Here is a 26,505-nt window from a genome sequence, read left to right as displayed (position 1 = left end):
ATGTGCTGTAAGAAATGTAGCTGAAAGTGTTAGGTGCTGCTCAAACATGGATTCCAGCACACTCTGCTCTGGGTCCCTCTGCAGTAAGGGAGTGTGTGTGTGTGTGTCTGGCTAAGAGCTCCTGCCAAGGGCTGTCTCTTCAGCCTGTCCAAGTGGGTGGCTGACCATGTGTGTGAGCAGTAGCTATTAGCAGCAGGCACTGCCTGAAGCTTGTCCAGGGTGTGTGTGCGTGTGCTGAAAAAGCTGCAGTGTCTTCTGAGAGAGAAAAGCTATTGTGCTCCCCTGGAAGCCCTGTCCTGTGGCTTTCTCCTGCTTGAAGGGTGGTGGTCCGTCTTCCCTGATACCGTTTACAGCCTTTGTGAATGTGAGGGTGGCCTCTCCTACTGTGCCTCTGCAGTAGAACTTGCTGAAGTGAGTGAGTGCCTGCCTGATACGGTACAGCTGGGGGATTGGTGGTTCCTCTTCTAAATCAAGGCTTCCTGTTCCTCCGGCGGAGTTGAGGTGAGAGAAGATGATCCTGCAGCACAACAGGATGCAAATTTGGCAAAGGTGTCTTCTAAAGCCCTGTGCTGGAGATCAGGGTGCATTTGTGTCCTAAGCCGTGCTTTCTGTTAAAGCTCACTGCAGCTTCCTGCAGGAACTGGCAGGAGTTCCAGTGACGGGAACCAGCTAAAATTCCTTTGTCCAGTTTTTGCAACAGAGCGGGCAGTTCCTTGTTTATACTGGGAGTTTTTTCTCACTCTCTGCAACGACTATTCCAGAGACTAAAATGCCAAATTAGCCTGGACCAACCACTCCTGCTGAAGGAAGAATGGTGTTTCAGTTCCCCCCTCGCCCAGGTTTGAGCCCTGCCCTGGCCCTGCCGCAAGATCCCAACGAGAAGCTCTAATCCTCGCCTCCTTCCCTCTCCCCGCGGCTGAGCGCCCGTCGGGGCGGGGGAGCGAGGGCCACCGGCCCGCCCTGGGGAGTAGGCGGCGGCTGCGGCCGATGCCCCCTCGGTGTCCCGTCCCCCTTCCCCGTCCCGGCAGCTTTAAAGGCGGCGCGGCGGGCCCGGGCCCGGCGGCGGCACCATGGGGCGGGCGCTCGGCATCCTGAGCTGCTGCCTGGCGCTGGCGCTGCTGCCGCTGCCCGCGGCCCCGCGGGGCTCCGCGCCCCGCCCGCGCCGGCAGCCGCGCCCGGGCGGCCCCTCCGCAGGTACCGCAGCCGGGGCAGGTACCGCACCCTCCGCAGGTACCGCACCCTCCGCAGGTACCGCAGCCGGGGCAGGTACCGCACCCTCAGCAGGTACCGCAGCCGGGGCAGGTACCGCAGCCGGAGCAGGTACCGCACCCTCCGCAGGTACCGCAGCCGGGGCAGGTACCGCACGCTCGGCAGGTACCGCACCCTCGGCAGGTACCGCGCCCTCCGCAGGTACCGCACGCTCGGCAGGTACCGCAGCCGGGGCAGGTACCGCACCCTCCGCAGGTACCGCACCCTCGGCAGGTACCGCAGCCGGGGCAGGTACCGCACCCTCCGCAGGTACCGCACCCTCGGCAGGTACCGCAGCCGGGGCAGGTACCGCACCCTCGGCAGGTACCGCAGCCGGGGCAGGAACCGCACCCTCCGCAGGTACCGCAGCCGGGGCAGGTACCGCACCCTCCGCAGGTACCGCACGCTCGGCAGGTACCGCAGCCGGGGCAGGTACCGCAGCCTCGGCAGGTACCGCAGCCGGGGCAGGTACCGCACCCTTCGCAGGTACCGCAGCCGGGGCCCCGCTCCGCCCGCTCCACGCTCCGCTCGCTGCTGCCCCGCCGCCGCTCCACGCCTCTAAACCCCGCGTAGCTCTTCCCGACCTGTGCTCATTGCTCGAAACATCTTTATTTCGGACTCGCGGAAAGACCAGGTTGCAGAAAAGCTTTTTTTCCTTCTCAATCTAAAAAAAGAGAATTCTTCTACCTACAAACACTGCACTGTGCCTCTTTTCTTTTCTTTTCGACAAACCTTTTTTTTTTTTTTTTTTTTTTTCCCCATGTCTTAAACTACCTATGCATGCACTAACATTTCTTCATGTTTTCTCAGCCGCTCAAGGGCTAAACTGAGTTACAGGATGAATATAGAATTATATAGAAGATACCTGTATGGGATCCTAGATTCGTCTGGTCTATTACTCCATCGAAGGGCAAAATCAACTATGCTGCTGTGCTTCCTGAGGGAATTTGTGCAATTTCATGTTTGCCCTCTGCTTTCACTTGAATCAGAGAAAGAAGATTTCTATGCCTTGGGGGGGAAAAAAAAGGAATTATGTTTTCGCCTCTACTTTTAAGATACTTGTGAAGATTTTTTTTTAATTTAAGCTGGAATGGAATAATAAAAGTGAACTTGACAGTAGCCAAGAGAGGTGTGTCCGGTTCCCAAAACATCCCTCAAGGTGTGAATTCAAACTGGACACCTCATATTTTGCTATTTAATGTGTTAGTGAGCCAGAATGTCTCTTTTACAGAAATACTCTTGTTTAGGGTTGTCCATTTTTCAGCTGCAAATTGAACTTTGATGGTATAAACTAAGTACATGGTACCATCAGTGTCAGGACGTGGTATCAGGACAAGGAGGGGGCAATTTGGTCGCCTGCTGTCACTGCTTTGATTGGTTTTTGTCTTCCTAGAAGGGATGCTTTTCTCTGATCTGAGCTATGGCTTTTCTGCTTCTGTCTAGATTTCTATGGCAGTGAGGAATTTTGGAAGTATGTGTGTGAATGTTAATTTTTACATGTAAAATTACTTCAAAGTAATTTCCCTTTTCTCCCTGCTCTACAAGCCTTAAAACAGTAACAATTTCCAAAAAAGCCTTTTTACAACATCATTTGTATCTTTTTCCTTGTTGGCCTTTATTTCTTCTTGTTGTGTATTTTGGATTGTGATTTACAAACAATAAATAATTCTTAATTAGCAGTTTATATTGTTACTATCCAAAAAAATATTAGGATCTGTTCCCTATGTAATCTATGCAGATGCTTTGCCATTTTATCTCTTTATCTTATAAAAACTGGAATTTAGGCTTTATGAAAATAAGCAGGATGTTCATTTATATACAATTGTTCCATGTCTTTGTTGGCTGTTACATGAAAACCACAACCCTTTGTTTCAAGGATAGTTAGAAATTTTGAGGGCTCACATGTGTGCCTATCTGAAAAATTCAGTTATTTATTACCTGTCAAAATTAATATTTAAGACTCTCTAATATATAATTTGAAGCCTTTCCATAAAGAATCAACCAACTTTATCTGGCAGGAGTAGTTTGCCATGACAGCACTCACTGCCCTTGGGTGAGAGCTCCTGTCCTGTGTAGGAGATGACTGAAGCATTTTCCTTCCTTCTCAGCAGCCACTGCCTGTAAGAACCGGCCTCTAGACCTCGTCTTCATCGTAGACAGCTCCCGTAGCGTCCGACCCGAGGAGTTTGAGAAAGTGAAAGTCTTCTTGTCAGAAATGATCGATACCCTGGATGTTGGTGAAAGAACAACGCGCGTGGCGGTCATGAACTACGCGAGCACTGTCAAGGTGGAGTTTCCCCTCCGGACCTACTTTGACAAAGCCTCTATGAAGGAGGCTGTGTCTCGCATTGAGCCCTTGTCTGCTGGCACCATGACCGGCCTTGCCATCCAAACTGCCATGGATGAAGTCTTCACCGAGGAAATGGGCACTCGGCCAGCGACCTTCAACATCCCCAAGGTGGTCATTGTTGTGACAGATGGACGGCCACAAGACCAGGTTCAAGATGTGGCGGCGAGCGCCCGGAGAGTTGGCATCGAGATCTACGCTGTCGGGGTAGACCGGGCAGACATGCAGTCCCTGAGGATAATGGCCAGTGAGCCTCTGGATGAACACGTCTTCTATGTGGAGACCTATGGTGTGATCGAAAAGCTGACATCCAGGTTCAGGGAGACTTTCTGTGGTAAGGGGATCAGTCCAAGAGAATAGTGTAACTTGGCTTCTTTTGACTTCTGCTGCAGTTCCACTCCTTAAGAAAGAAGTTTTTCAGAAGTGTTACGTATAGCATCTAAATATTTCCTTTACCACCCACTGGGCAAACAAGCCAACCCTCTTTTTCAGTGGAGGCCAAGTAATGGCCTTTCATTTTGAATAGTGACCTTAGTGTGGGTAACAGACCTGACTTGAGTGGACCTCCTTGTGCAGTTGGTCAGATTTAGAGAGAAAGAGAAATCACAGCAATCTGGACAAGATTTGACTGCACATATTTACTGCTTTACTGAAGGTACACACCAGAGCTGTGCAGGCTGCTCATTCCCATCTCACTGGGAAGCAAGGAGGGTGGGAATGTAGAGTTAAAGGGATTCCCTATAGGTTAAGAGTAGGAAAATCAGCATAGCAGGTAAACCACCGCACTGGCTTGAGCAATCTGGCACAGGATAAAGTGCCCAAATGCAGCAGCAGGTCATATCTGGACAGGCTTTCACTCCTTAGGCACTGCTGGGCTTTTCAAGTGTGCCAGGCTCACATCTTCTGTTTCTCTGCGACTTGATTTAGACAAGGAACTGTGGGATGCAATGAATTAGCTTCGCTTTTTCAGGGCTGATCTTATGAAAATGCTGCATGTATTTGATTTAGGCTAGAACTCCACTAACAATGCTAGGCCAGAGTGAGCTCTTACTGTCATTTACAAGAAAAACGGTCATCTGGAGTATTTAGAACTGTCTATAGATAGCTGTGACACAGCCCTACTCACAAAAATCAAATGACAACTTTCTGACAAGTCCTTTCTAGCAGCAAAGAAAAAATCTGTTGTTCTTAAGAATAAACGTACTGTTTATTATGCTGAAGCATAGAAATGTTTCCCCTGTGAGGCTGGAGGGTAAATCAGAGAGCTCACACATGTACACTTCCAGGGTAACTCTAAGCTGCCTGCGTGCAGTTTGCCAGAGTCTGTGGGATTCATGAAAAAAACAGGGTGAAGTCTTTTTAAAGACTCTATAAACTGAATGAATCTAAGAGGGTCTTGTAAGACAGTGTGGTAAATTGGGTCTCTTTCCAGCTCCAGAGTGCTTTGTGGTCAGAAATCTGGACACACCAGTGGCAATTAGGATTTTCTTTCACGTTGACCAAGGCAAATAATTTGTTTGTAGGGTGAGCTGAAAACAGGAAAACTAATGTTCAGGGGAAAAATAGTTGGCTAAGATCAAGTTCTTGATGCATTGAGAGCATTATTCAGCATGAGGCCATCAGAGAGATGGAAAAATTTTAGCCTTGAATAGCTATCCAAGCCAGGGGACGTTGGACTTTCCCACCACAAAAATTTGACTGTTTGAGTCTGAGCTTCTCCCTTATGCTTGAAAATATCACCCAGAGATTTTTTTCATGGGACATGGAGATTAATTTTCTTATTCCCAAGTGTGTAGCACAATGAAAAGGTGCTATCTGTGTTTCAAAATGTAAAGACAACTCTTATCAGCCTTTTTAGTGGACTTCTAAATCTTCCTTGTTTTAGAAAATGGGAAATGTTGCCATTTTGTTGCCACAAAATTGCCTTGTTTTCAGAAATACATGAGAAGGTTCAAGCACTCTTGCTTCTGATTTTTTATCTCACCAGTATTGCTTTGGAAATTGATTTTACCAGTAGTCCATACCCACAACAATATGAATTAGTAACTACTTATCTAAGTAAAAATCTCAGGCAAAACCAGACCCGTCTTCCCATTTCTCTCTCTAATTTCTCTTCCTTCCTTCCTTCCTTCCTTCCTTCCTTCCTTCCTTCCTTCCTTCCTTCCTTCCTTCCTTCCTTCCTTCCTTCCTTCCTTCCTTCCTTCCTTCCTTCCTTCCTTCCTTCCTTCCTTCCTTCCTTCCTTCCTTCCTTATCTGGTCATCTGTAATAGAAAGGGACTGGATACAAAGAGCCAGAAGATCCTTTTCATTGCTGAGTTCTCTTTTCCAGTGTCATGTTACTGAATGCTTAAAATCTCTCCTTGTTGAACCCTTTTCAATTCATCTTTTCTCCTGCGTCTTCAGGTAATGAGTTATTTCTGTGCCATTTACGACCTCTCTCTCCTGGCTACAGAGTGGTGCAAAGGAGGCCTGTAACTTGTGACAGCAACACAGCACTGACATTTACTGCCACTAATCCAGCAAACAGTGCAAGATGTATTTCTGTAAGCATGAATGATTAATGCCTTTTCCTTTCCTCTGGGATGACTGAAGCACCTCTCTGTCCATGCCCTTTGTAGCTGTGGACGTGTGTGCCCTGGGGAGCCACGGCTGCCAGCAGGTCTGTGTGAGTAACGGGGCAGCCCACCTCTGTGACTGCTATGAAGGATACACCCTGAATCCAGATAAGAGAACCTGCTCAGGTATTACTCCTTTGGATAATGAGTTCAACTAGGGAAAAAAACCAACAAACCCACTATACTTGGATTTGAGATGATACTTGTGTACTTCTGTTGAAACAACAAACATCTGTATCTTTTTCATTAATTAAATTTCTTTCTAGAAATTAATAATAAATAAAACTCATCTGCAACTCATCTGTAATGGTGAGATGTAGTTCGATTCTATCACTGTTCTCTTTATTGTGCCTACAGATCCATTCATTAGGGCCAGATGCCAAAACAAAGTCTTCAAATGTAGACACTATAGATATTTTCTCCTATCACTTGTTCTAATTCCTTCAATTATTATTGCCATTTCTGAGCTGATTCCAAATCAAAATATATTAAAAAAATGGGAATATGCACTTCATCCCAAACTGCTTGTTATTAACAATGAGATGTTTCTCTAACATGCCTAACAAGCTGTGGACCTGTGTGCACCTGGGAGGCACGAGTGTGACCAGATCTGTGTGAGTAACAATGGATCCTATGTCTGTGACTGCTATGAAGGCTACACCTTGAATCCAGACAAGAAGACTTGCTCAGGTAACAATTGAATATATGAAACTTATGGAGATATGGACACATTTTCTGTGAGTTATCCTAAAATGAGAATTCAGCTGTGGTTTTCTTCTTGGTTCCAATAACAATAACATTGCAATTTATTTAAATCTGTGGATTAAAAAATGCAGTTTGGGACTTATCTACCTTTTTATTGTCTTCACAGGATTCCATAAACATTGTTTAGCTGCTTAGTCTGACATGGGGCAGGTTATTGCTTATCTCATGTGGGTTTTTAGCTTCATCCTTATTGGGGATGTACGAGACTGTTGGAATTGCTGATGAAAGATGCATGAGATGTGGTGTAGTCATGTCTTGCAGTATCTGCCTCCTCCATTAAATAATTAATAACTGAATTCTGTTATCTGCTGACATAATGTAATAATTATACATAATATAATAATGTAGTAGGACACTGGTTAAATTGTAATTAAATTGTAATTGCAAATGTTGAGCATTTAAAACAGTGATGCATCTGGGAGGGATTAATAGGTTTCTTTTCTAAACCACGGCTCACCACAGCCAGGGACATGTGTGCACCTGGAAGGCATGACTGTGCCCAAGTCTGTCTGAGTAACGATGAATCCTACAGCTGTGGCTGCTATGAAGGATACACTCTGAATCCAGACAAGAAGACTTGCTCAGGTAAGATCTGATTAGGGAAAAAATGTGTTCCACTAAAAGCAAGCAGCTTTTAAAAATCTGGCTAATTTATGTTATTTTTCTGATATATTATCCCAGAATTTCTGTACAACTCCTGAAAACTCCAGACAATTTTGTTTCTGATATGTTCAGTAGTAATTTGAGATCCTTGGTTCTTCTGCAGTTGTGTGAAGCTTGTATTTGTTAAGATTAAAATGCCATTCAGCATTTCCTTGAGGTTTTCACAGTATTTTCACAGCCATGGGGCATGAATTACCATATCAAATATGTGATGTGGACCACTTCTGTCAGAAAACTCTTCAGTAAAGCAGCACAAAGGAATGAGATGAGGGAGAGCATGAGTTGTGCTGGAAGAGAGATTGCAGTCTGTATCATCATGAGTGCTATTGCTCTTTCTGATGGATGTGCTTGGACCTTAAAAAATATTCCAGCCTTAGAGCTCTAGAGGATGGAGGGAAATGTTCCTTCTCAGTGCTGGTCCCTTGTGGAGAACAAGAGCAGAGATGTAGCTGCTGGTACTCAGGGATGTACACATCACATAAGTATATATTATCTACAAAGTAATATCTATTCTATATTATCTTCACTTGATTAGGGTTTGATCTTCACTCTGAATTTCTCTGGATGTCTTGTTGGTGATTTGGTGATTTATTTAGGGATTTTTTTTTTTCTCCCCCACTTCCACTATAATTCCTTTCCTTACTACATTTTGTGTGACAAACTATTGAACTTAGGCTTCCAATTCCAGGAAGTTCTTAGGTGAATCCCTCAAGTTAAGTCACAGGTCTCACATCTGAAAGAGGTGAAGCCAGAGGGCTTCAGTATTTCTTCCTGCCTATGCTAGGAGCTGATTTTGTAAATATGGTGCCTAGGATTAGCTCTTAGCTGGCATTACAGACAGGCAATAAATATGTGAGGGAATGCAAATTCAATTAGGCCTTCCCTTTGGGAGTCCAATCCCAAACATCATTTCATAGCACCGATTCTCCTTCTGCATACTCAAACTTTAATTTTTTTTTTTCTTTTGAATCTAATTTTGCTGTATCCTGCTAATGATTTCCAAATCATTCAGGTCTTTGTGACAATTATATCACAAAGATGTGCAAAAAATGATGAAAAAATACTTTAGGTCTGGGAGAGGGTATTTTTTTCCCTTTTTTCTTCTTTGCTTATTTTCCCTTCTCCTTTCTTTCTCTCTTTGTCACTATCTTTTCTCTCTCTCTTCCTCTGTTCCTTTCCTTCTCCATCCTTTATTTTTTCTTCTGCTTTACTGGGCCTTCTTACTGCAAAGATATCCAAATATAGGAACTCCTTCTCAGCTTGCCCTTTCAGAATTGACGTGTTAAATTTGGCAGAAAACAGCAGCCTCACGCGTAAAGCGCCCACTTTGTAACTGGCAGTGGTTGTCACATCTTTTTTAGCAGCCACATATACTTTTTCTGTTTATGGTCTTTTCACTCCATAAAACAGTGTCTTCCCCAACTCAATTAGTGCGGAAGTAATGCCAAATAGTCTTTTAAAATCAAGATACTTGTTCTCTGAAATTCTGTTGGATAATTGTTTTGTAACTTCATCACTTGTAGTTACATTCCTTTTCCCATCTGTTACGGCCGCAAAAAAAGCATTGCCAGTATTCCAGAATTTTGTACTAATTTTGTGACGTCGATAGCCGGATAAAACCACACTCTGTGCACCCTGCCCCGGTTAACAGCACACTGACATTCAGTAAAAACATCCAGGTTTGAAACGCAGTGAAGGTCCATTTGCGAACGGGAATCCCTGCGAGCAGCTCTAAAGCCGAGGTTTGACGCGGATTAACATTCTCCTCCTCTGAACTGCGTCCCTCAGCGGCTGCCGGGCGTGCTCCTGGCAGGCGCCGCGGCGAGCAGCTCCGTGAGGGCCGAGCGCTCCCGCCCCCGTGACACCGCGACCCGCGCAGGGAGACGGGCTCCGCCGAGAGCAGGCTGCCGGCCCTCCCGGCCGGGCCCACGTATTGAAACAGCTCTTGTTAGCGCGTCAAGGGATTGGCAGCTCTCTGAGGAACTTTCAGGCCCACTCAGGTGTTAAAAGACACTTGTATGTCACTCTGCCTAGCCCACTTTGAGCAAAATTCAGAGATACAAAGATTTTGATATGTAACAATGTTAGTAAATACTCACCATGCTGTCTTTGTCAACTTATAAATAAGGCCTTCTCTAAGTTGTGTAATATTCAACAAACCCAGAACTGAGAAATTGGTGAAGAGAGAAGAGCTGGGGTTAGTCACACACTTTGCAGTACTGTGGAATGTGTGTACCACCATGCAAGACAGTTTGAGGTGATATCCTCCCCTCCAGGCTGAATTTCATCTTGCTGTTCCTTTCTTTAGCTTCTCAGTGACTTTGTGTTACAGTAAAAATGTAACAATTTCAGAAGTGTTTCTTTCCTTCCCAGTCTTCTTACTGTAAATTTTTATGTACTGGAAACTTTCCTAGTGTGCCTTTGGAGCAGAAGTGGCATTTCACATCCAGTGGGGTTACACAGCTGTGTCAGAGGGAGCAAGGTCTGAGGTATCCTTTGCATTAATTAACATTGCATTTTATTAATCCCCAGTATGACAATTGCTGCTCCAAGGCCAGATCAGTTACACATCCCAGTAGTTCCTGCTAAGATTCATAGGGGATAGGCTTCCAGCATGGAAAAGCATTGCCACTGGGAAGCATTAAAAATGTTACCTTGCTTTTGAATAACTGCTTCTCCCAAACACATCCTGTGTGAACTGGTGTGTGCACCAGGAACCTATGACTGGCAGCAGGTCTGTGAGAGTGGATCACAGACCTGTGACTGCTTTGAAGGCTTTATCTTAAATTCAGATGACAAAACATGCTCAAGTAATAACTTGATGTTCGGGGTTTTTTTTTCTGAATATGTTTATTTATTGAGGCACCTCTTTTTTATGTGTTAAACATATTTTAATCTGTTTGAGAAATGTTCTATCAGCTCACAAGCTCCCAGGAAGTATAATCCCTTTTAATTATTTTATGCCTTTTTCCACAAATATTTTAAGCTAGTTTGGTCTTTCTTGCTTAGTTATAACAGTTATTGTATTTAAAACTAGTTTAATGTTGACTCTTATCTATCATCACACATTTAAGGACTCACTGTATTTAAAAATACGATCTGTCACAATCTGCATTCCTTATGAAAGGAGAATAATTGGGGGTCTTGGCAAAGCAGGGTTCTGGGGCACCTGTCTCTAAGATGTGAGTCTCCATTGCGTACCAGCGTTTGGAGAATGGCTGGGGGGTCCCAAGGGGAACAATACTCAGGTTAGAACTGCTGCAATGCTAAACCTTGTACTCTTGGCCTCTCCTCCAAACTGAGTGCAGCAAGTGTGAACTCACCAACGGTCTTCTCTTCAGATCCCAGTATTCTCTTCAATACCGGGATCAAATGTTGGCAGAACCTCTCTGCAGTTTGATGTAGAATCCAAAGCTAAGTTGGGTTGGAAGGGACCTCTAGAGGTACCTAGCCCAGCCCTGGTTCAGAGCAGGAATAACCTGCCATCACACCAAGTGGCTGAAGACATTGTGTAAGAACACAGTTATAAAACAGATGGATATAGAAAAACATCACCTGAAAAATAGTTTCTTGTTGGTCTGGACTTGAACACAAAGGCAGCGTAAAAACACAGCTTTAGCATGTTTTGTATGACTTGCTGTGCATCCCAGTGGCAACAGGAATGCCCCAGATTCTGAATATCAAATATTGGAAGACTCAGTTTCACAGAAGGACTGTAGAAGAATTCAGAGTACCCTTGGACAATTGCCTGAGTTGGTTGGAAAAATAATTTTGTTAAAACAGACGAATTCCAAGGAGTATCGGTATCTGTCACTGGAGACTTTAAATGCAGACATAAAAAGTTTACTGGCAGTTGGTTGGAAACCAACCATGTTAGTGTGATGTTTTGAACTAGCTTTCCTCCAGGTGACTCTTGAACAGCTCTTCTTTGTACATTGACCATAGAGCCAGGGGAATATTCCAAAGAGGGGAGCTGAACAAATACAGGCTCAGTGGAATCAAGGAGACACTAATTTCAACATTGGCTTTAAGACATGAGTTTCTGCACTGCCAGATATGCAGCCTCATAGATTTTGCAGTTTCCTTGCAAAATGGGAGTATTAATGGCATGACTGATAAACCAAAAAAACCTAAACCAAACCAACAAACAAAAAAAAGAAGCCAAAACAGTCCAGGAAAAAAGGGAAATGTACTTGTGTAAAATATTTCTACTTTTTTACTGTTACAATGCTCACACATTATTTGACATTGATCAGCTATGTATTTATATATCTAGAGAAAACAAGATTTATTAATATGCTATTGTTGCCTTTGCAAGTAGTATTAATAACCCATTTATTAAGAGATGGTTATTCTATACAGGTAATACCTCTTGATAACTTATTGAAAATGTGCTTGTAGGCTCTCTTTTAAGAAAGCTCTGCTTTTGGAAGCTTATTATTCCAGTCTCAGATGTGGCTGGTGATGTCACTACAGTACCTGTGTTGCAGTAGCTGTTGATACATTTGTTCTCAGCCTTCAGCAAGTGGTGCAGCCTTAACTTATTTATTTTATGGAGTTGGTGAGGTTAAATTGCCTTTCATGTAGCTAAGAACTCACAGCCGTCTATTGATGCTTGACATTGTTATACTACGGTGAAATTGTCATCTCTCTGAACCCTTTGTCATCATTGCTGGGGGTATTTTTTGTGAATTAATGAAGAAAAAGGCATCCTTGACGTCAGCTGAGGCTGGTCCCCTGTAAGTCTGGAAGACTACAAGAGACCTAGAGACAGATTCAGTGGAAGCACTGTGGCGTATAGCAGTGCTTGCTTTCTCTCTCTGAAGAGACTGGTGAGTCCTCTGTCACACTAACTGGCTCCTCCTGTTAGCTTGCTGTGACTTTCTGCTAGATTTTAAATTCACTTGGGCCTGTTTGAATGATGTCATTCCCTCCATCTATATTCATGTAATATTTGAATGGATTTGTGTCCACCCTATTGAATCAAGAAAGATACTCCCTATGCATGCATATTGGAAATGTTAGAAACCAAGAGGACTTATGGGGTGACACAATTAAAGTTGATGGGGAGGCTGGTTGGTCTCTGCAGCCAGGCCTTTTTTTTTTTCTTCTTCTTTTTTTTTTTTTTTTTTTTTTTTTTTTTTTTTTTTTTTTTTCTTTTCTTTTCTTTTCTTTTCTTTTTTTTTTTTTTTCCCCTCAGTAGTGGTCTCATTTAAAGAGCGTAGAGGATTCAGATAGGCAGGTGAGGAACACCCTGCTCTGCTTCCTTCTTGGATAGAGTTGAGCTCTCTCTTGCCTGTCCTGGACTATGACACTCAGGTCTCTGGCTACACACCAGCCCCTGTTCACTGCTGCCCCTCCTTCCGAACTGCCCTGGGCTGCAATCCTTGCTGTAGTCTCACAGCATGGGTTTGGCTCCTTCCACAGGATCAAGCATTTTCTTGGGACTTAAATGTTCAATAATTGTAATAAATATACTAAATGCTGTTTTCTCTCTTAGGAGCCGTAACGAACAGACTGGTAACAGCTGAAGAGTCCTGCAAATGTGAAGCCATAGTTGCCCTCCAGGACTCGGTGACCTCACGCCTTGAAGCTCTGTCGACAAAATATATCCTTTTTCTTATATGATCACCTGCATTCAGCACTTTCCTGGTATTTTAGAGGTAGCTGTTTTGATATAAACCAGGGAAGAAATACCCCTCAAAAGAGAAAGTATTTTCAGGGTGATTTTAGAAATGTTATGGAAAAAAAGATAGGTTGTTACATACACCACTATGTTTTCACATTTCATTGAAGAGCAACAAGACAGATAAAATAAATGCATATGCCCATATCCTCTAGATTATATGTGCCATGTTGAACATCAAGAACTGCTCTACTCATAATTCTTCTGGTTGGCTTTTACTGTTACATCAAACCCTCAGTTTGAGCCCTCCTCTTACATCTCTAAACTTCAGAGACAACTTCACGGGCAGTGTGACAACAGTCCCATTAGCTGTGGTACTCCTCTGCATCCCACCTCCATAGGCAGGCACTGTCCCAAGTGAGTTTCTTTTCTCTGAAAATGTGTGAGCCTATTAGTATCCTGGGGAACAGGAGCAGGAGAGAGCTGCAAGGCGGGGTGCTGAGGCTGCAGGCTCTGGGCAAGCCTTGTGCCTGTAGGAGATCCGAGGTGCCGGCTGGTGTGGAATTTGCCAGCTTAGTTTGCTGCAAGTGCTGTGTCTGCAGCCGTGAAGAGAAATGTGGTCTGCCCCTGGATTAGACATCCCACAAACATGTGGGAGACAAAAAGAACCCCAGCCGATAAACAAAGAGAAAGTGGTGAATTCTGTCATACCGTAGTAATGCTGAAATAAATGCCCTCAGATGACAGGGCAGGAACCAATAACTGGAAGCTGAAGTTGGACAAGCTGTGGGACTTCAGAAGGCATAGATTTTAGAAGTGAGATTGGTTGATCACTGCAACCCTTTACCAAGGACTGTTGCAGATTTTCTTTGCTGAAGATTTTTGAGACTAAATGCTTTTTTCTGTCAAAGGTGCTCTTATTCAAATAGGAATTGATTTAAAGGAGCATTATGTCTGTGGTTATCATCCCCATTCCTGGGGCCTCAGAATCAAGGAAGAGTGGACTATTTAAGATTGAAAAAAGAAGAGCAAAGCTGTGAGTTTTATACATGAACTCATCATTTAGATAGATACAAGAATTTTTCAGTTTGCCAAAGTTTCTGAAAGTCTAATAAACACTTCTGCCAAGGACACAAGACTTTCTCAGTTTTTGAGTAAATTCAAAGTTATTTTTATGAGATCTAACTGCACATCCTTCTTCTTGCAGTGTGCTTGGAGTTCAGTTTATCTGCCTGGGAAAAGTGAGAGGAAGAACTCTGATTCTCTTGGATTACAATGCATAATTCTAGAGAATCTAATTAGTTAAAACTGAACACCAAGATATTTAAACCTGTAATGTCACCTCACCAGTAGCACGTCCTTCAGAGATCAGTGTTTCTGCCCCAAGAACTCATGTTAAGCAAGAAAATGTTGTGGGTTTAAGTTAAGAACAGACTTTATTACAAAGAACTGAGGCTTTATTTCAAAGTTATTCTTTGATGGGCCATTTCTCTCCCTAGCATCCTTTCAAGGCAACCTGGAAAACATAGCAGAGACCATCTCCTTCCGCTCCTCATCCCTGAGTATCACCTGATCCAATCCTTTCTAAGAAGTTAGGGTTGTTGAGATTATTTGGGAAGATGCCAGATCTTGACAGAGCTCTAATATGTTTGGAAATCTCTGTTTAAAGCGTGTATTGACCTCATCTAGAAAACAGACTGTGTTTTGAAAATGCAGCAGTGAGAAAGACTGTAAATAAAATTTATAGCCACCTATTATATTGCCCTTAACAACTGACCACTAGAGGAAGTGTCTGAGAAGCTGCAGGCATATCAAGACAGACAGCAAATTGTCTGAGCTATCATTTTGCTGGACTGTAAAGTAATTTTTCAGAATCAAGTCTTTTTATTATTTTCAGGAAGCTTTATTTCATTGCACAGATTACAAAACAGCAGTTGGCTTATTATTATCTACAAACGTCAAGAAGACTTCAGGAAGATGAGAGTCTTGAAAATACAAGATCCCTGAGGATCTTCATGTACAGTCACTTTATTGCCATGAAGCTACTCATACCTGCTGTGATTCAGTTTGTACTGGAGATACTGCTTTTCTGAAGTAACTGCATATTTTATTCTCTTACTTCAAAGTAAATGCAGAAAAAAATATATAAATTACTTTATATAAAACTTTGAAATGGCAAGGCAGAATGAAAAAATGTGCCTGTCTTATTTCAAGTAAATGAGAAAGTAAGTTGGGATCTTGTAACTTATTTTAATAAAATACAATATGATATGCACATTGATGTTGCAAGTTATTTTGTATTCAACCTAAAGGACATGTGTCATGAAATAAAGGGTTTAAAAACCCCAAGGAAACAAAACTTCAAAGATAAAGGAGACATAAATGGAAGAAATAAACAGAATACTGCCCCGAGTCATGTTTGGAAAAAGAAGTATTTGATTTTAAAACTCAGACATCACTGTAAATATAGATAAAGGATTGAATAGTAATTTCAAGTATTAATAAGGTTTAAAATGTAGAAGAATGAAAGACATCCTCCAATTTAATATTTCTATTCTGCAAGATTGACTTATGTTATTAGTCAGTCATTCCTGTTGTCATTACACACTTTACTGACACTTGTGTCAATCAGGCTTTTAAGATAAAACACACAAGCTAACAATTAAAAACAAAAATTAGTCATTAAAGGAATCCATTCATTTTATACACTTGGCATTTATAATCATCCAAATACTTTAGAAATTATACTTAAATTAGGAGTCAAAACAATAGGGTTTTTTTGGTTGAAAAATCACACACATTTTGTAGACACTTGTAATATAATTACACAAAATATTGTATCTGGTAACTAGTTTGCCAAGGAGGTATTAAACAACATCTGTACTTGTTTCACACCCTGCACATACCACATTCAAGCACGTTCAGTTATGTTCACTTCACTGCACATGGGAGTGTGACTTCAGGTATGCCTACACACTAATGTTAAGCTGGAATAAAATACTAAATAGCATGAGTGAACATGGGACACAGCTTCAGCTGCAAGGGCTAAAAATGAGACTATAAACCCTCCAAGAATGCTGGATTTGGCTAGGCTTGGTATTTTGTTGTGTGTCCCTGTACTGATATTAATTTGCTGTAGTACAATTAAAGTTAGCGTGGGATGTCCTGGCTATGCTACACTTGCTTCCACAAAGTGCTGTGCATGCATTTTTTTTTATTTATTTCTCCAAGTCATGATGTTTTATGTTTAGCACTTTACTTTGCTTACTTTCATGTCCTCTGCTTAGGCATGGGTATTATACAGGCATTTATAGGGCCAGAACTATGCCTTGGCCTCTGTAATTGGTGAGAATAAACAAGTTGTAAATCTGATGCAAGACTTTACAACTTCTTGGCAATTGGGAGGGGATGACATCAGTCCTCTTTACACTAAGGCGAGTTGTCAGATGAGATGTAAAATTTTATAAGAGAGTGGAAAACTGTCCTGGAGGCCAGATGTATCTTGCAAGCTGTCAGTTGAGCAGGCTTTGATTCATACACTAGTATTCATAACTTCATTTTGTATTACAAATTATAATATTTACATTCAATTCCTCTGAACAATTACCTGCCTCACTTTGTAAGTACCACGTAAAATTCCAAGATGATAGAAATTATTTCTTTAAAATAGGACATATTGTTGTTCAGAAAAATTGGATTTATTATGCAGTGTGCTACAAGCCAATAATTACACAATCAAAAGAGACTTGATTGTTTGTTACCCAGGCCTGGGTGCTCAGTGGTGTTCCAAAAATCAAGCACATTGCCTATAAAAACTTTTTAAACTTAGTAAAACACAAAAATGCAGTAAAATATCTCCCTGAATACAATAAAATTGCAGTACAGATTCCATTTTTGTCCATGTGCAGTTCATGAGTCCCGAGTCAGTTTCAGCTTCATCTGTTAAGACCACCACAAAGTTGGAGGAATACCTTTGGCCTGAGTGCAATGAATTCATGAGTCCAGTCCTTTCAATTCCATGGCTCTGTGTGTGGTTAGCAGTATTTGACAAGGTCCTTTCCACCTCTCAGCTACTGGAGTATCTTCCCAGGTTTTCAGGTAGATTTAATCTACACACTTGAAAGAATATACTGGTGACTTGTTTTGTACCTGTGAAATAATCTCAGGGTTTTATTAAAAGACAAGAGATAATCTGTTAAAGTTTTTTCTCCTACCACATCATCTGGTCAGTTTTTCCTGTGAGATTCACATTATGTGGTGTACCATGCAGAATTTCAAAATTTTCTGGATTTCTCACTACAACCTGGCAGACTCCTTCCAAAGTATCAAACCAGCGGTTGGTTCCAAAAAGGAACTTGTACATATACAGGGTTTTGGTGTGCCCAAATTATACCTGCAATTGGACTAAATGCATCACTTCCTTCAGTCTGACCATCAGTACTTTCCTGGTCCAAATTATCACTATCTTGATTCTTTCTCAGAGAAACCAACAATTGTACACTCTCTTCCTCACTATCCACTTTCAGACACCTTTTCTATATACTACAAGCAGAACAGCAACAAGATAATTTCTTTTTCTCTTCCATCATCATTAACACTTTTGAATCAGACACCAATAACCTGCATTTCTTTCTTGTTTTATGACCATTTCTCAATGAGAAAAATAAATACACACACAGGATTTCATCTCTTATCCAATCTTCTGCAAAACAAAAGTTGTAGCACATTATTATAATTCAATGCTCCAATTTCTGGCCACTTTTCATCACCATTCAATTTATATTTTGGCCATCACGGAGTACAGTATTACTTTAACTTCCGCTTTGTAAGAAGTTCTCCGCCAAACTTGTTCCAATGATACAAAAAACATCGTAATGGAGATCAAGGAGAAAGTTTAACTGATTGTCCCATTCCACATTACTACCCAAAAAAGAATGTTTTTTTTAACCATGACTTCATATACTCCACTTGTAACTGTAAAGTAGGTATGAGTTTTCAAAAATTCTACTACACAATACCAATTCCACAATACTATATCAATCCCTCTTCTTATTTTATACAGTCTCTTTTTGTATGTTGCATCTTTGAGTCTCTTACCTGCTCCTGGATGGGGAGATACTTGCAGAGTCTCTGACCAAAAGGCCAATGGGTGATGAAGATACATAGTGCTACAAGTTACACAGCTTTCTAATTAATAATTTTACTTCTGTTGGTTAATGTTTCTCTTGCTTCTAATTCTAATTAGTCCATGTGCTTAATCTTTCTTTTCTTTCGGTTTGGTGGGTTTCTTAGGTTTGGTGGTCGCAATCTGCCCCTGCCGGAATTATCCTTTATCCAGTCAGAGCTGATTTCCACACAGTTGCTCAGCGGATTTTATTCATTTCTTTCTTATCTTGGGAGTTCTGCCAAATGTGAGCCTTGTGGCCCATAAATTCTGCATTCTTTGTGTCCATTATCAGTGTGAAATCCTTCTTCCCAAGTCTTATTAACTTCCCTCTAGGTCTGAGATCATCAAAACTTGCCCAGCTGTAAATTTTAACATGACAGTATTACTGACAAGTAATATATCGTTCTAATACCTCAACATCACTGAGAGCTTGATAGTTGCTCTCTGTTTCATGGATCAAGTCTCCTTCCTTTATGATTAGGAATGCCTTTAAACTGCAAGAGGGCAGCTTTAGGTTATATATATTAGGAAGAAATTCGTTACTGTGGTGGTGGTGCGGCTCTGGCACAGAGAAGCTGCGCCTGCCCCATCCCTGGAAGTGTTCAAGGCCAGGCTGAACGGGGCTTTGAGCAGCCTGGTCAAGGGGACGGTGTCCCTGCCCTTGGCAGGGCGATGGCATCTAGACGGTCTTTAAAGTCCCTTCGAACCCAAACCATTCTATGAATCTATGTTGATGTAAATTACACTACAAACACTGCGCAGACAACCTGGGGTTCAGAAACTTTGGGATTTTTCTTCGTGTAACAGCAGAGTGACCTTTATTACCGAACTGGCAGCGCTTTCTAACCAACCTGAGCACTCCCACTCCCGGGCACGGAGCCCCAGCCTGCCGGGCCGGCAGTTTCGCTCACGGCTCAGCCCCGCGGCCCGCGGCCCGGCGCCGGGGCGGGCACGGCCGCTCCCCGGGGCGGGCACGGCCGCTCCCCGGGGCGGGCACGGCCGCTCCCCGGGGCGGGCACGGCCGCTCCCCGGGGCGGGCACGGCCGCTCCCCGGGGCGGGCACGGCCGCTCCCCGGGGCGGGCACGGCCGCCCATGGCGCCGGCCGCTCCCCCGGAAGCGGCGCCATTTCCGCCGGCGGTTGCCGGGGCGACGCGGGGCCGGGTTGGCCGCGCTGCCGTGAGGGCCGGCCCGGGCGGCTCCCCGCGCTCCGCCGGGATGTTCATCTACCTGTGCAAGAAGGTGCAGCTGGGGCCGGGCGGGGCGGCGGAGGGCAGGCTGATCTCGGCCAGGAGGAGCTGCTCTGGGGAGCTCCGGGGATCGGGAGAGCGGACCCGCGGGGGCTGAGGGCACCCTCGGGTCCCTCCCGTCGCCTGCGGCCGCTGCGAGGCGGCTGGAAATGGTGCGGCTCTCCCGGAGCGCTGCCCTGCTCCGTCCCGCCGGTTCCCTCGGCCTGGCTTGGGCTTCTTTGGTCTCCCGTTTCTCCAGCAGCTCCGCAGTTTTTGTCCCGATAGGCTTTGGACGCGGATTTCCCGCTGCAGACCGAAGCCCTGTGCACTGTGTGACCCCTGTCGCTTGTTTTTGTTTCTCAGCACACCTTTGAAGGTGTCCTGTTATTATTATTTACTGCATGAGTTCAATTGCTTGAGGGTGTCACAGTTTCACTAGTGCTTACAGTTCTGTCTTCTCTCTTTTTTTGCATGTACGGATCTGTTAATAGAAATAAACTTATCTCTTGTGCTATTGTAGGTGTCTCTGAGGTGTTAAAATAGAATTTATTTGTAAAATAAAACATGATTATTGCAACTGTGTAGAGATACAAACAAATTCTTTTTCAGATTGCAATTCCGAGTAATATTCGATTAAAATGTATTTCCTGGAATAAGAACCAAGGTTTCATAGCCTGTGGTGGAGAGGATGGATTACTGAAAGTTCTAAAATTAGAAACACAAACAGGTAAATGAGCAGGGTGGGGTGTGGGGGTTTTTTGTTTGGTTGGTTTTTGTTTCCTTTTTTTTTTAATTTTAAGAACAAATCCCTCCACATTTAAGAAAGCATAACTTCTTCCCAGAGTTACTTGACAATATTGCATATGTTTTAAATCTGTACATAGCTAGTTACGCATTTCTTCTAGCATCAAAATTTTCACTGTCTTGTGAATACAGTTTTTCTCTGGTCTTATTTGGCACACAAGTAATTTGTCTACCCATTATATCTACTGAAGTTTTCCTCAGTGCTGCTTCCTTTTTTTTTCCAGGGCATATAATTCATTATTTTTATGTAGGCTTCCTCTTTATTTTGGAACTTACTTTATTATTTCTTGATTTTGCTTGAATGTTTTCTATTGTCTTAATTATTTAATGAGAAAGCCATGTACTTTCTTTTAAATAAATATGTTCCAGGAGAAGAAAAACACATTTTCAAAAATTTTTAAACTTCTTTTTTTTTTCAGAGTGTAACAAAATGTGATAACCATAGCTGTTGTTGTGGGGTTTGGGTTTTTGTTTGTTTCTTTGTTTATTTTGTTGCCTTTTTGTCCTGAAAACCTGCTAGACCTTAAGGCACATAGCAATTTGGATGACAAATGTGAATAGCAAACACATGGAACTGAGGGGTGGAAATTCCATCCTGCAGTTACTCTGTACTTCCTTTTAAGTGGTTCAGTTTATCTTTGTAAATATTGATTAGAGCTTCAGTACTCATAGAAATGTGGTAACATTTATGCTTTGTTAGGTTTATTTTCATAGTGAATTTTGTTGTTTTTTAGATGAAGCAAAAATAAAGGGACTAGCAGCTTCTAACAACATTTCTGTGACTCAGACTCTTGAAGGTCATAGTGGTAAGTGTATTTGGGAATTTGGTCTACTTTTAGTTAGAATAGAAATACAAGATTTTGTGAAGGTGATAGAGTAATTTTGGTATAACTTTTTATTGTAAATCTGAAATAAAAGTTGTGACTATTCAGCATGGTATGTAACATCTTGGCTGTATGTTTTTATCATGGTATATTGGATTAGGCTGTTTGGGTTTTCTTTTTAATAATGTCAGTGAGATTTGCTTACGTGTTAGCTTTCCATTTTCTTCTGAAGAAATGAAAATTGGTTCAGTAAACCTGATTTCTGTGTTAAAATTATTCTCATTTTTCCCTTTATTGACAAATTACAAAATGTGTATATGCATAGACTGCAGTGTACAGACAAAGTTTAGAGAGGCTAGAAAGCAAGCTGGTGAGTGATAATGTGTGAAAGTAAAAGTTGAATGCAGCAAAATTGGAGAGGACTTAAATTCTCACATGAGAAATGTTGAATGGTCATCACCCACGGACAGTGGGATATGAAGAAGATGCTAAAATCCTTGCATTATTTGAAGAAGTGGACTTCTTTATGAGGACTTGCAATAGAAATCTGCCAAACGTCAGGTCATTTTAAGGGCTTAATTAAATAGGATTGGAACAAATTAATTGTGAGGAATTGATTTAGTGGATACTTCGAATGAATGTCTTCAATTCTGAAATAGATTACTATTACTTTAAAAATCCCTGGCATTCAGAATATCTTTGATTGCATCTGTTGGTAAAGTTCATGACTGAAACACTAAAAATGGAAAGGATACAGAGAAAATGGGCACCCAGCAATGAGGGCAGGAAAAAGTGTGATACGAGTTGATCAACAGTATGGAACTGATAAAAGTTGAAAGATGTTTCAAATATTTATGAGTGGAATTCCATATGAAGCTTGAGGGTATGAAGGGTTTGTGTGTAGAGTGCTCTTTTGGGTAATTGTCAGGGAGATTATGTTTTAAAAGTGCAGCCATAGGGAGGATCAGATGACTAAAAGGAACAAAACCACCAAACTCCCTGAAACGGTAAAGTTTTGTCAGCGTCCCAGAGGTCGTCAGAAACTCCAAAACCATGATTTGGGTTTTGGATGTGGGATCAACACTGAGCAGAATTTAGAGAGGATGTTACTCCAGTGAGTGAATACAGGAGCAAAAGGAGCTCTTGATCAAAATTTTGAAAGAGGAAATAAGTGACAGAGAAAGAAGCGTACAACTAAATCAAAGTCAGCAATGCAGATTTCTGAAAAGCTCCAGGTTGATTAAGTTCGATGTTGTATTTTTTATTAACTACTTAAATAATGCCAATAAAAAACTTTTTATCACTTTCTAGGTTTTGTGCAGGTTGTGACATGGAATGAACAGTATCAAAAATTGACTACCAGCGATCAAAATGGCCTCATCATTGTGTGGATGCTGTACAGAGGTATTCTGCAGGATAAGCTTGAGATGGGATTATAGTCTGTGTCATGAGAAATATTTTCTTCCTCACCTGCATCTTTTACAGTTCTTTTTCTAAGTTTTTATTTTGCAGATTGTATAGATCAAATAGTTTAAAAATAATTTTCAAGTTTTATTGTAATACTTGTCTGTATTTTTTGTAGTGTAGTCACATGTGACAAAGCATTTATCCTCAGAGCTACTGTAGAAGATGGTATCAGTACTTATCAGTACATGTGCTTGATAAACTGTTCTGAATCTTTTACCTTTGTTGCTTGGAATACAATATGAAAAATATATTGTGCAGTGAGCACAAGCATGTTAGTAGACTAGAAGAACTTATCAACACTGCATAAAGCATCAATTAAAGACTCTCATAAAAACAATCTCTAGAAATGTTTAAGGTAGTGAAGCATTGTGACTAACCAGTGTATGACTCTAATTACCTCTTACTGCTCTTGATCCTTTCACCCACATGTAGACTGGTTCACTGGAATTCATTTGAAAGCCAGCAAACCTCACAGTTAAGGTTAACACTTTGCAACACGTGGGAAAGAAAAAGAAAGTAAAGGGTTTTCCTATTCTCTTGGGAATTTTAGCTTAATGAAAAATGGAAACAAATAAAATCTTCTCATTTCAGGAGTAAAGAATAAAAGTCTTTCTGGCTGATATATGGTGGCTACTGACACATAAATAGTCTTTCGGTTTTGGAGAATAATCAGTGAATTACTTATTACCTATTCCTACCAAAGCCAGTTTTTCTCTCTGTTTGTTTCCTGTTGTACTGTCAGTTCTAAAATTACTTAAGCACAGAGCTCTTTCTGTAGGCCCCCTCTTGGACTTTGGCTCCCCTTTCCAAGTCCTCATTTGTCACCGTTGGCTTTGGAAATGAGTAGCTCCTGGATTTCACAGTAACGGTGTCTGTGTCTTCTGGGGACACTGTGCTGTAGTCTTGCTTGACTTTTACTGAAAGGGCAGTCCAGTGATGACCATGTACCTAGAGTCCTCTAGAGGTTTATCAAATGGCAAATGTAACTCAGTTTTTCTTCCACTTCCAATAGGTTCTTGGTATGAAGAGATGATTAACAACAGAAATAAATCAGTGGTTCGAAGTATGAGCTGGAATGCTGATGGACAGAAGATTTGTATTGTATATGAAGATGGAGCTGTGATTGTTGGATCAGTGGATGGTAAGATTTTTAAGCCCTACTAATTGTTGTGCTATTACACAAATTTGTGGTATTATATACACAGTGACTCTGTTTCTCTAGGAAAATACAATTAATTGTTACTTACTAATAATTGCTTTGACTTAAGCTGTTTTAGTTTTTACACTAGTAACTTGCATCCTGTTTTTAATTTTGTGATATATTTATTAAGTGCAGTCAATGTTTTGTTCCAGGCAATCGCATTTGGGGAAAAGACTTGAAAGGTACCCACCTGTGCCACGTGGCCTGGTCCTCTGATAGCAAAATTTTACTCTTTGGAATGGCAAATGGAGAGATTCACATTTATGACAATCAGGGAAACTTTATTGTAAGTTCACTGTGGTATAATTAAGGATTATAATTATAATATCAGGATATAATAATAATTATATATAATTGACTTCAACAGACATAAAAGCTCACTTCCTCTTATTATTTGTAGAGGAAATAATTTATTATTTATTTCATGTTTGTTTAATCGGTGGACTTCAGTACTGAGAACTGTACAACCTTCTGCACAGAGCTTTTATTCAAGAGCTCTGCAGCTTTTTATTAATATTATTTCTTTTTTGGTAGCTAAATAATTATTGCATCAACTAATGCCTTTCAGCCTTGCAATAGTTACTGAAAATGTAAAAGTAGGTATGGTCAGACTGGTGAAATTAAGTGAAACTCTTTAGGACATCTGAAAATGTTTACTTTCAAAGATGTTTGTGATGACAGGTCACATTTAATATTTTTCAGCTGTTGTTTTTTTTCCTCCTTTCATTATTTGGAGGAACTAATGCTGGCTTAAAGGATACTGACTTCTTACAGCTTCTGCTTCTTAAAGTATTAGAATGCTTTTAGAAAAAGTAGTTTATTTTCCTACTGCTCCTATTAGTCTTTAGAGAAAACCTGGTAGTGAGCGGAAAAATAAAAGGAAATAGCTATAGTATATTGTTGAATTCCTGTAACCTAGATTTATTTATTTTTATCAACTTACATAAAGTATTGGAATATGACTACAACAAAGTGCTAAGTAAAACACTGACTTTAAAACCAGTGTATTTGAGACCGTGTTCTTAACTTTAAAATGTTTAATATGGCGAATTTTCTTCTTCTTTCCATTACCTTTCTAAGAAAGTATCTGCTACCCTTCTCATTTTCTTTTCTGTATCCTCCCACTATAGCTATCTTTCTTCCCACTGTGTGAGTCATGGTATTTCCAACTGGTACAAATTACTGAAATTCTTTAAGTAATTTGCTGTCATTTCCCCCACCATATCAACAATATGTATGGCTGTGCTCTTTTTCTCCCTCTTCCTCTCTCTCCCTTAACTTTCCTGGCATTCCTCTTTGAATTGATCCAGGAACACTCTTATCTTTCAGACAAACCCTTACTTGTGTATTCTGGGCTAATTATTGCAAAAGTTGTCTTAATTTGTGTTCTCATTTGGACACTATTTTTTTCCGGTTATTTTTATATGTCATTCAGCAAACTTTAGTTAAGAGAAAGCAAACAGAAGTTTTTTGTTTTGTTATTGTTAGTTATTGTTGTTGTTGTTTGTTTGTTTTTTTATTGTTGTTTTTTTTAAATATTGTGCACAGGAATGGTTTGAAATAAAAAATTTTTTTTGCAGCATTCCGGGGGTTTTTCTTGTCTCTATGCACATGTGTGGGTGGTGGCCTTTTTAATGTTGTTTGTTTTCTTTGTTTTTAAGTTACCTTCAAAGGATGAAAATGCTGACATTAGAGCACTTCTTTGTAGTTAAAAAAGTATATGTTCTCATATGTATAATCTGACTTTGATATAAAAGGGACTTTTTTAAACCCATAAAATTCTGAGAACTTGAAAATTTTTCCTGGAACAGGAAAACAATTTTGCTTAGACGTCTTGTCTTTTGCAAGTGTCAGTAGAGATATAAATTATTCTTTAAATAACATGTTGTATATGACTTTAATTAACCATTCTTGTGCAGGTGAAAATGAAGATGAGCTGTCTGGTGAACTTAACTGGAGCCTTCAGCATTGCTGGGATACACTGGTACCATGGTACCCAAGGCTACATTGAACCCAACTGCCCTTGCCTTGCTGTCTGTTATGACAATGGGAGATGCCAGATAATGAGAGATGAAAATGACTACAGTAGGTACAAATTGTGGGATGCAAGTTACTGAGCTTCTCTTGGCCCAAAATATCTATTTGTGTTGATATTCTTAATGTTTATTCCTTAAAAACTAGATCCTGTTTTGCTTGACACTGGTATCAATGTAGTGTGTATTCAGTGGAACCCCAACGGAAGCGTCCTGGCGGTGGCAGGCTCCCTCAAAGCAGCTTCTCAAGATAAAGATCTCAATGTTGTGCAGTTCTACACTCCCTTTGGTGAGGTAAAAATATTTGATATATAGTGTAAATGTTTGTGTGGGGTTTTTTTGTGTGTTTTTTTTGTTTTGTTTTTTTTTTTTTTGTTTTTTGTTTGTTTGTTTGGGGTTTTTTTGTAAAATTTATTATGTTTTGCTACAGGGTCATTACGGGTGGGATTTGGATGCCAAGGAGTAGTGTTTACTGCTCTGAGGTATCCATCTGGGATATCCACATGGATCTGGAAACA

The 26,505-nt window shown here is 41.3% G+C and overlaps 2 protein-coding genes across 3 annotated transcripts in view; both read left to right on the top strand.

Annotated features, from left to right (window-relative positions):
* Positions 1–1,070: 1,070 nt before the first annotated feature.
* MATN3 (matrilin 3) lies at positions 1,071–15,439 on the top strand. The gene is made up of 9 exons (XM_040058180.2): positions 1,071–1,121; positions 1,170–1,320; positions 3,357–3,929; positions 6,214–6,336; positions 6,778–6,900; positions 7,438–7,560; positions 10,311–10,448; positions 13,139–13,246; positions 15,045–15,439. The coding sequence occupies exons 1-9, from the start codon at positions 1,071–1,073 to the stop codon at positions 15,098–15,100; spliced, it is 1,446 nt and encodes a 481-aa protein (XP_039914114.1). The 3' UTR covers positions 15,101–15,439.
* A 4,147-nt stretch (positions 15,440–19,586) lies between these two features.
* WDR35 (WD repeat domain 35) overlaps positions 19,587–26,505 on the top strand; it is a 41,947-nt gene continuing 35,028 nt past the window's right edge. For both annotated transcript variants that reach the window (XM_040059691.2, XM_040059690.2), the window contains exons 1-8: positions 19,587–19,671; positions 20,268–20,385; positions 21,197–21,268; positions 22,598–22,690; positions 23,766–23,894; positions 24,107–24,240; positions 25,874–26,039; positions 26,136–26,281. In XM_040059691.2, the coding sequence (XP_039915625.1) occupies positions 19,648–19,671; positions 20,268–20,385; positions 21,197–21,268; positions 22,598–22,690; positions 23,766–23,894; positions 24,107–24,240; positions 25,874–26,039; positions 26,136–26,281 (882 nt within the window). In that variant the 5' untranslated portion in view covers positions 19,587–19,647. The remainder of the gene's footprint in view (positions 19,672–20,267; positions 20,386–21,196; positions 21,269–22,597; positions 22,691–23,765; positions 23,895–24,106; positions 24,241–25,873; positions 26,040–26,135; positions 26,282–26,505) is intronic.

This window comes from Hirundo rustica, chromosome 3 (genome assembly GCF_015227805.2).
Source record: "Hirundo rustica isolate bHirRus1 chromosome 3, bHirRus1.pri.v3, whole genome shotgun sequence".
Classification (NCBI taxonomy): Eukaryota; Metazoa; Chordata; class Aves; order Passeriformes; family Hirundinidae; genus Hirundo; species Hirundo rustica.
Note: the sequence above shows the minus strand (reverse complement) of the source record. Positions and strands in the feature narration are given on the sequence as shown.

Bases quoted from the DNA above. Each gene is read 5' to 3' on its own strand.
- MATN3 (XM_040058180.2), top strand. From the start codon at position 1,071: ATGGGGCGGGCGCTCGGCATCCTGAGCTGCTGCCTGGCGCTGGCGCTG. The intron at 3,930-6,213 runs GTAAGGGGATCA...TGCCCTTTGTAG, and splicing joins GTTCAGGGAGACTTTCTGTG to CTGTGGACGTGTGTGCCCTG. The intron at 7,561-10,310 runs GTAAGATCTGAT...TTTGAATAACTG, and splicing joins AGACAAGAAGACTTGCTCAG to CTTCTCCCAAACACATCCTG.